The 9,616-nt window shown below is 47.8% G+C and overlaps 1 protein-coding gene across 1 annotated transcript in view; it reads left to right on the top strand.

The window, feature by feature from the left end:
* Positions 1–9,616, top strand: part of LOC311244124 (uncharacterized protein) — a gene marked incomplete at its 5' end in the record, with an annotated part of 30,902 nt that overhangs the window by 16,472 nt on the left and 4,814 nt on the right. The window contains 3 exons of the mRNA XM_084333534.1: positions 2,758–3,110; positions 5,412–5,454; positions 5,724–6,437. Of these exons, the coding sequence (XP_084189660.1) occupies positions 2,758–3,110; positions 5,412–5,454; positions 5,724–6,437 (1,110 nt within the window). The remainder of the gene's footprint in view (positions 1–2,757; positions 3,111–5,411; positions 5,455–5,723; positions 6,438–9,616) is intronic.

The raw sequence follows: 9,616 nt of genomic DNA, 5'->3' as shown, positions 1-9,616 counted from the left end.
TCTTTCCTCGTCTCCTCCTCAGGGAGGAGGCAGGCGCTACATCTCCTTTACACAAATAAACATGTAGCTGTAGTTAAACGCAGGTAAACCCCCAAAACCTCCATCAGAAAAAAATCAAAGATGGCCTCGACTTCTCGCGAGCGTATTGCTCGGCAGCATATTCCGTTCCAATAGTTTGGAGTAAACTTGTGTTTAATGTCTAAAAGTATATTTGTATCAAGACTAGGTGGGACCTTCCTAGCTTATAGCTGCGACACGTGAAGAACAAGCTAGTAGCGCAATGGTGTCATTTCTGAGTGATTCCCACAATATAACTTTCTGTATATCTGATGATATAAGATATAAAAACAGCTGATCTGTCATAGTCAACATAAACATGGAGCTAACCAGCTACTATTATCTTGGTTTTGTTACATTTGAAAAAGCCTTTGAAATAACTTTAGATGAGCTTTATTGGCAGCAGCAGGTTCGAAACCTGTAAAGACAGATGAGGAGTTGATTCCTTTTCATTCCTCTCCCTCTGATTATTTATTGTACTGTATAAGCGGGGTAATGAACTCCTCGCATTGGGCAGTTCCAACGACCTTCGCGGAGGTATGCCCCGAGCAATTCATAACCTCCGAGTCGGCCATTAAACCGTGCAGCACCCTGGCTCGTTCCCTTACATAATGAATGCTAGGCAACAGTTGTGAGGCCCGGTTGGCTCTCTTGTGTTCTGACGTAAATAGGCGGAAAAGGGTCAACTGGATAGGTTAACCTTCTGTAGTGTGGTAGTGAAAGCGTTAACCTTCTGTAGTGTGGTAGTGAAATGGTTCATCTTCTGTAGTGTGGTAGTGAAAGGGTTAACCTTCTGTAGTGTGGTAGTGAAAGGGTTAACCTTCTGTGGTGTGGTAGTGAAAGGGTTAACCTTCTGTAGTGCGGTAGTGAAAGGGTTAACCTTCTGTAGTGCGGTAGTGAAAGGGTTAACCTTCTGTGGTGTGGTAGTGAAATGGTTAACCTTCTGTGGTGTGGTAGTGAAAGGGTTAACCTTCTGTAGTGTGGTAGTGAAAGGGTTAATGTAATGTAATGAAATCAGAGAGAGAGAAAAAAATGTATTCAGAAAAGAATACAAATAAAAGATATCCTGGCTCTTTAAAGGTGGCTCTGGATCGGCAGCCCTGTCTGCTCCAGCAATTCTCTCTAACAGACTTACCAAGTCTTAGTTTAATGTCTATTAGCAATCAATTAACCTAACCACCTTACTTCCCTCCGATAAACCTATTAACCCTAAACGTCCACGGGGCAGGTGGATAGTCTGAGGAGATCAGGGTCATACTGGAGAATTGTGTATTCTCAAACGCTCTGAATGTCTAAACCAATCTGTCCATATTATTCTGTATTTGGTGCTATTAGTCGGCTATTAGTGTATCTTGGCACATCACGCTGCCTATTTGGTAAAACCAGTTGAATGACACAAGAAAACTACAGTTGTGACGGTGCTAGAAATAACCAGTGATGGTCTTCCTCATCCCTTCAGAACTCTGTCCTGATTAACACTATGCCTCCCTCTCACCTGCAGCCAAGCCCTTCTATTGCTGCTGCCCCCCCCCCCCATTATCACCCCAACCCCCCCCTGTCTTTTCTTGCTCCAGTGCCTTGGGTGGGGATGAAATGGGAAGTTAAAATGTGTGTGTGTGTGTGTGTGTGTGTGTGTGTGTGTGTGTGTGTGTGTGTGTGTGTGTGTGTGTGTGTGTGTGTGTGTGTGTGTGCGTGCGTGCGTGCGCGCGCGTGTGTGTGTGTGTGTGTGTATGTGTGTGCACGCTCACTAAGTGGGAGTGCTGGGTGCGGTAGTTGAACATTCCAGGAATGTGTCCAGGGCAGAGCCTCATGGTTGTGTGATTCTGTTCCGTTCTGTAGAGAGGAGGGCGATGAATGGCTAACCCACTGCATAACTCTAGAGATATTCCCTGAAACACTGCCCACACACATACACACACACACACACACACACACACACACACACACACACACACACACACACACACACACACGCACACACACACACTCACTTTCAGTAACACAGAATATTCTACGATACATTATACCGTGATTAAAATGCACTTATACACAAAGGGCACATGCATTCACAGAAGTGTATTCAATATTAACGGAGCACAATAAAGCTCCACACTGTTCTGTTGCCGTAGTGGCGTCTCCTTTATTCTTTCATGCACGGTTTAATTTGTAACATGTTTGCAGTGTGTGTTTGTGATGTAACATCAGCCGTCCTTCATCCTTTAGTCGAGTTGTTTTCTTCAGCCGAAACATGGCTCCTCTCCAAAACAATCTCACTTCACACAACAGAGCATCCTCAAGCCTTCTCTGTATACACACGCATTTAGCTCTCAAATGCAACACACACACACACACACACTCACTCTCAAAAAGACACGCACATGGCCATCCTCTGTGCACGCACGTGGGTGGAAGGAGACGGAGAGCAGAGGAGCGAAAGAAAGAGAGAGAGAGAGAGAGAGAGAGAGAGAGAGAGAGAGAGAGAGAGAGAGAAGAGAAGCCCTAACCCCTTCCCCTCGGCTGATGGAAAGTGAAACTTTAGAGTTGTTTTGTTCCTCCTCTGTAGTGTTTGGTAGAGTAGCCCTGGCAGCCTCTGTGTGCCCCTCTGCCCACTCTCTGCCATGGCGCGCTGGTGGCCAGCTGCTAGCGGAGCTGCAGTTGTACGTGAGTGGGTGGGTGAGACTCGTTTCCTGTGCTCCTCAGGGCTCCGCTTCAACAACTACTGCGGCAGGCTCCGGCCAGGGGCCACGGGGGCCAGTATTCATAACAAACAGGGGGCTGGCTCCTCTCCTCCTCCTCCTACTGCTGCTGCTGCTCCTCCTCCTCTCCTTCCTCCTCTCCTTCCATCATCATCACCACCACCACCACCACCACCATCATCAAAATCAGCATACTGCCCATCTACTCCACCCACGTCCCTGACTCCCCCGGAGCCTCGGCCCCCCCGCGAGGCCTCTGGTGGTCCGCGGGCCGGGGCACCACGGATACACTTAGAGGGGCCGGATATGGATGTGGAGGAAGCCCCTGAGGGTCCAGAGCCTTTCATCTCGCCTGAGGTAAGCACACGCAGCCAGGCTCAGCGCCTTCCCCTCCCCCCCAGGGTACAAGCTGTCTCCAGGGCGCCGGTCCACCGTCAGTTTCACCTCACGCACGCTGAGTCTGATCTGTGAACAACTGAGCTGGGATCAGTGTCCGGGGGCAGCTTCAACCCGCTCCTTCAGACGTTCAGGAGGTTGAATGGTGTGTGTGTGTGTGTGTGTGTGTGTAGCCCTGAGGCTTATATCTACCACCACCCTACACCCCCCTACCACCACCCCAACCTCCTACAGTATCTAATATTCTCTGTGTGTAATCTACTATATTTCCTGCTGTACTTAAAGGAACACGCCAACTTTTTAGGACATTTGCTTATTTGCCATCTATCCTGGAGTTAGACAAGCAGATGCATACCCTTTTGTTCTCTGTGCATGCATTAGGCTTAGGGAACAGCCACACCGTTAGCCTAGCTTAGCGTCATTCACTGGAAGTAGGTGTGCCAGTGTAGCCTAGTTCCCAACAGTCACGAAATACACTCCAAATACAACTCCAAAACGTTCCTGTAAACATGTTGTAACCTGTGTATTTACCACGTAGAAAAAAAAAAAAAAAAATTAGACATTTTCGTTTTCTAAGCAGATATAATACTCTGAACTATTTTTTGCCGAACCACTGCTGCCTGGGCGCAGTGATTTCATCACCTCAAAAGCCCTTTTTTTTTTAAAACGGGTTGGTTCTCAAAAGAAAATGTCAAGAGTAGGCTATTTATATCTGCTTAGAAAACGAAAATGTAAAAAAAAAATCTCAACATGGTAAATACACAGGTCACAACATGTTTACAGGAAGGTTTTGCAGCTGTATTTGGAGTGTATTTTGTGACTGTTGGGAACTAGGCTACACTGGCACACCTACTTCCAGTGAATGACGCTAAGCTAAGCTAGGCTAACGGCGCGGCTGTTCCTAATGCATGCACAGAGAAGAAAATGGTATGTATCTGCTTATCTAACTCCAGGGTAGATTGCAAATAAGCTAATTTCCCCAAAAGTTGGCATTTGTTGTTTGTGGTTGTCTGTTAATATGTTTTCATGCCTTTGTCTTTCATCTTCCCTCTTTTATAAATGTTTTCAATTCTTCACGCTTTCCATTATTTACTGTATGTCTTTATCGTGTGATCTCTGTCTATAGATCTGTAAGTCATACCTCGACGTCAGCAGTAAGCAGCTTCGTAGTGAAGATATCAGAGATGACATTCCTAGTCACAACAGTAGCATGTGCCCAGAGGTGGTGGATAACAAGGGGGGTAGTGAGGTCAAGCTGAATAGAATCAATACTAGTAGACAATGAGAGGTTTGCTCTCAAAGCCCAGGAAAGTGCGTGTGTGTGTGTGTGTGTGTGTGTGTGTGTGTGTGTGTGTGTGTGTGTGTGTGTGTGTGTGTGTGTGTGTGTGTGTGTGTGTGCGAGTGCGTGCCTGAGTGCGTGTGTGCGTGTGTGCGTGTGTGTGTGTGTGTGTGTGTGTGTGTGTGTGTGTGTGTGTGTGTGTGTGCAAGAGAGAGCATTAGGAACAGCGTTTGATTTCAGTGGACCTGCCTCCTTCCCAACAAGCCTCCCTATCTCTGTGGACAAGCCATCTGTTTGCCCAGTGCATGGTGTTCTGTTCTTAGAGAGGAGGAGGAAGAGGAGGGGAGGGAGGTATGGATGGAGGGAAGGTGAAGGGGGGTAGGTGAAGGAATGGTGTAAGGAAGGAGTGGGCGGAGGGGTAGGGGGGGGGGGGGTGCTTTTAGAGATAGGAAGATGGGTGGGGGTCTTGTGCACCTTACTGATACACAAATATACACCAGAGGGGATAGGGTGCGTGTAGGTGTGGTGGTTGCCCTAGAGACCAGCATACAGTCAGTGTTGCCCCCCCCCCCCCCCTAATTCTACTGTCCCTGCGCCTGTTGTTAAGGTCGGTCAGCGGACAGATGAACAGCGCAAGGGTGAAAACACGTGTCATTAAATCAAACTGACTCTGTATGTCCCTAAGGTCACCCCGTAGCATCCAGGAAATGTGTCTTATTTACACATTCTCTCTCTCTACCGGTTTGTCTGTATCTTCAAATTATTCCATTTGTTTTCTGTCTGATTTCTTTTGATCTTCTTTTCTCTCCCCCCCCCCCCCTCTTTTAACTTTGCTTCCCTCTCTTTGTCTCGTAGAGACGTGTGAGAAAGAGAAAGAGAAAAGATATTGTTGCCTGCCTGCGTTCTGCATGTCCAGACAGTATTCCATACAGGCTTGGGGACAGTGGAGTGTGATGTAACCGGTTGCCTTGTGTTTCTCGTAGGGGGACATGCCAGATAAAATGGACACAAAAGAGTACAGGACGGGTATGTATGGAGACTTAAACCTTAATATACGATACGATCATATCCATTTATACCTTAGAAAGGTATGTCTCTCTTTTACATCATCCCTCCCTCTCTCTCTCTCCCTCCCCCCCCTCTCTCCCCCCCTCTCTCTCTCTCCCTCCCCCCTCTCTCTCTCTCCCTCCCCCTCTCTCTCTCTCTCCCCCCCCTCTCTCCCCCCCTCTCCCTCTCTCTCTCTCTCTCTCTCCCCCCCCCCTCTCTCTCTCTCTCCCCCTCTCTCTCTCCCCCAGCGTTGGAAGGTGACCAGTCTCCTGTGGAGGGAGATCAGATGGTCGAGGGATGTGGTGCTGGGGACTTGGCTGGCCGCGGGCCAGGGCCTGGGGCTGGCGGAGGGGGTGGAGGAGCGGCACCACCGGGGAGAAGACCTCCGTCAGGCCTCAGTGCCCGGCCCGTGCAGGAGTTAGCCTGCTCCCTGTGCAAGCGGCTGTTCCCCAGCCTGGAGCATCTCAGGGAGCATGAATACCGCCACGCCCTGTCCCTCATGGCCCTGTCCCTGGACTGGCCACCGGTACCACAGGGCTCCCTGCACCACCCTAGCAGTAGCCAGCCTCAGCAGTGCCGGTCCCCAGCGCTCCTCCATCACCGGCCTCTCTACCGCCCCGCGGCCGCCGGCACGGCCCCCCTCCGCCACCTCTGCCACCAGTGCCCGGCCAGCTTCACGCTCAAGTCCAACGCCGACCGGCACGAGAAGACCATCCACTTCAAGAAGAAGCTGATGCAGTGCAACTACTGTCTGAAACACTTCCGGGACCGCACGGACCTCCACCGGCACCTGTCCTCCGTGCACTCCAAGGAGAGGGGGCACACCTGCCTGGCCTGCGGCAAGGCCTTCAGCACCCAGAAGAACCTGGCGACGCACGTCAAGGTGTGCTGCCAGGGGCCGGGGGGCCTGCCGGGGGCTGGGGGGGCCCTAGCCATGGCCCTGGGCAGGGAGATGACTCAGGGTGCAGGGCTCACGGTGCCTCTATGGGGACTTCGACATGAGATGAAAGTTGAAAGTCACAATAATCATAGTATCAATGTAGGAAATTGAGCTTGGGTTAAAAATAAATAAAAAGAAACGTCACGCCTATGCAGATACGTAGTATAATTCACACCCATACCGAGAACCACACACATGAACACATACCAGTAACACGGTCACGCCAGGAAACGACCTGTGGTCTCATTGCACTGAGGGAAGAATAAATTGTGTAAAATATCTATATGAGCACTTATTTTCTATGACCCGTGTGAATTTTGTGAATTTGTGAATTTCAAATGAAAGATTTATGATCTTTACATATATCTGTTTTTGTTTTTGTTTTTGTTGTTATTGTTGTTGTTTACAAGATGAATTGTTACAAGAGTGACCTGGATGAACTACAGTAATATCTGTGTTGTGTTGAGCCGGTAACTAGTGACTAGTTAAAAGGTGGGTATGGTGTGGTGGGGAAGGGGTCTTATAACAACCCCCCCCTCCCTCCCTCCCTCCCTCCCCCACACCCACCCGCCACCACCACAAGCTCAGCCACCCGTCTGGTTCTCTGTCGCAAGTCAGTACTCAGCCTAACCTCTCTTCTCCTTTTTAGGCAGAGAGATCTTTATCTGTGTGGCCAACGCAGCCCGACACGCACAGGCACTCAGACACACACTATGAGGCAGCTAGAGAGTTACTGTGGGGCTCACGCAGCTATCACACAACAGCACCACCTGCAGGAAGTTGGCGGTGGTGCACAGCCACTCTGTGACAGCATTTTAAATACGGGAGCTCCTCGGAGCGTAGACGAAAACCCCATGTTTCTGGCCCGCGGGCCGCGGTAGACACAGTCCGCCCTGAACCAGATATAAGGTCTTGGGTTTTATGATCTCTTGTTTTGTTTTCAACCACATCCCTCTGAGATCTCTTTTGGAGACCTGGGCAAAAGAAAAGAGTCATTCTGTCACATATGACGTCTCCCCCGCTTTGCCCTCTGTCCCACGGTTCAGGACAGATACAGGCCTGACATTAATATGACATGATTACTGAAAGATTAAATTGGTTAAAGATCAGGACAGATGGAGGGGATGAGCCAAATAAGACAAAGCCTGTTAAAACAATAGAGGGAGTCTGGGTGGGGGGTTGATGCTCTCTCTCTCTCTCTCTCTCTCTCTCTCTCTCTCTCTCTCTCTCTCTCTCTCTCTCTCTGAATCCAATTGAAGCCGGACTTTAATTGGCTCTTCACGGCTCCGGCCCTCCTTGACCCTTGACCCTTCAGCTAAAAAGGAAGTGAGCGGAGGAGGGGCAGATATAATAGAGCTCTTTGGGCAGAGGCCCTTTGACCTTAGTGATGTCACAGAATGGGGGAAGGCAGGGAGTGAAGGAGGACAGGGGGAGGGGGGGGCTTGTAATAGAGAGACAAGGAGAGGAGGGGAAGATGAGAGGGATATGGCAGGAGGGGAGGAGGGAGGAGGAGCGAGAGGCTGAAGATGGAGTCGGGTGAAGCAGGAGGAATGAGAACAGGGTCTCCGGATATTGTAATCTATCATCTCTGGCTTTTGTTAGACTAATAATCATCAAGCGTATTATTTTATTTTAAGTCCCCTCCTCTGGGTTGATCTAACGGCAGGCCTTAAGAATAAGATACGGTCTGAATAAAGCCTTAGGAGAAGATACTCTTTACACAGCCCAGTAAGCTGAAGGGACTCCTAAGGTACAAAGGATTGGTATCCAGAACTAGATGACTGATACTTGGTGCCGTCTCGTCTTATCTGCGGTCATAACGTGACGCTACTTGAACGGAAAGATCAGCCCGTGTAGATTTAAAGGCCCAATCAGCAATCCAGAGGTAATCAAAGGGTTAGCCCCATCACCCAAAAGAAACATGGTAATGTTTCTAAACACTGGAGTGAAACAGACCTACAGTTAGGGTTGGGCACCGAGAACCAGAACCGGAAGTTAGGAACAACCGGAAGTTTCGATAACTTTTTTTAATTTGAATTTTTTATAAATTAATTTGGATATTAATACCCTATAGTACAACAACCAAATTAAACTGTATCAAGTCAACTGACAATGTGGATAGTATGAAAATAATTAAGGATTTTTCAAATAAATCTTTTCTCCTGCGAAATAAGCTGTGACCTGTTTTGACCTGCACCTCAAAGAATCGGAACCGAGAATTGTTTAGAACAGGAATCGAAATGGAGAATCGGAATCGGAATCGTTCAAATCCAAACGATGCCCAACCCTACCTACAGTATATTCTGATTCGTAGTTAATAAATAAATAAATGAATAAAAACATATTTACAAATCAAATTCTTCAAGAATGTTAAGAGAAGGTCAAAGAAATCTTGGATTGGGCCTTTAAATATCCCATACCTTATGCATGCCCTGTTCATCTTTGCCAGACACCAGGGGCTAGATCCACAAAGAATGGATTGCACGGTGCTAGTTGCACCCTACTTACAATTCATTGTGAATTGAAAATGGGGGACCCTGGTGTAAACAAGACGAAAGTCTTTCTCTGGTCTGCATCCCCTTAACAATTGTGTGTATTGAGCCTATTAACAGATTCTGCAATCTGTTAAATAAAACTTTCAATCAATCAAATTTGATTGATTGAAACTTTTATTAACAGATTGTAGAATGGGTAGAATACAGTAAGGCTCAATACACACAATTGTTAAGGGGATGCAGACCAGAGAAAGACTTTCGTCTTGTTTACACCAGGGTCCCCCATTTTCAATTCATAATGAATTGTAAGAAGGGTGCAACTGGCACCGTGCAATCCATTCTTTGTGGATCTAGGTGTGTACAAGCAGAACTGGTGTCCATTTGAAGGAACCCATCCCCACACTGGCCTGTTATGAAAAGGGAACTCCGCAAATGTCAAACCCTTCGAAACATAGGATCCCTTTACTCAGGTGAAAGACTCCTCTAGCCTGTGTGAAAACAGGAAGACGGATTTGGACAATGAAACTGTGCAGGACTAACCAGGAACTAGTCGTGAGCGTAAAATGGCAGAATAAGGCTGTATTTAAAAAAAATATTTTATTCGTCTTTGTAAATAGCGAGAGTGAAATCTATTCTGTACACTGTATTTATGTACATAGAGTTGTACTTTTCTAAAGATGACTGCATATCCCTGGTAGATTTAATT

The sequence above is a fragment of the Notolepis coatsorum genome (assembly GCF_963971535.1).
Source record: "Notolepis coatsorum genome assembly, chromosome: 17".
NCBI classification, from domain to species: domain Eukaryota; kingdom Metazoa; phylum Chordata; class Actinopteri; order Aulopiformes; family Paralepididae; genus Notolepis; species Notolepis coatsorum.
The sequence above is the reverse complement of the archived record's forward strand: the minus strand, read 5'-3'. Positions and strand labels throughout refer to the sequence as shown.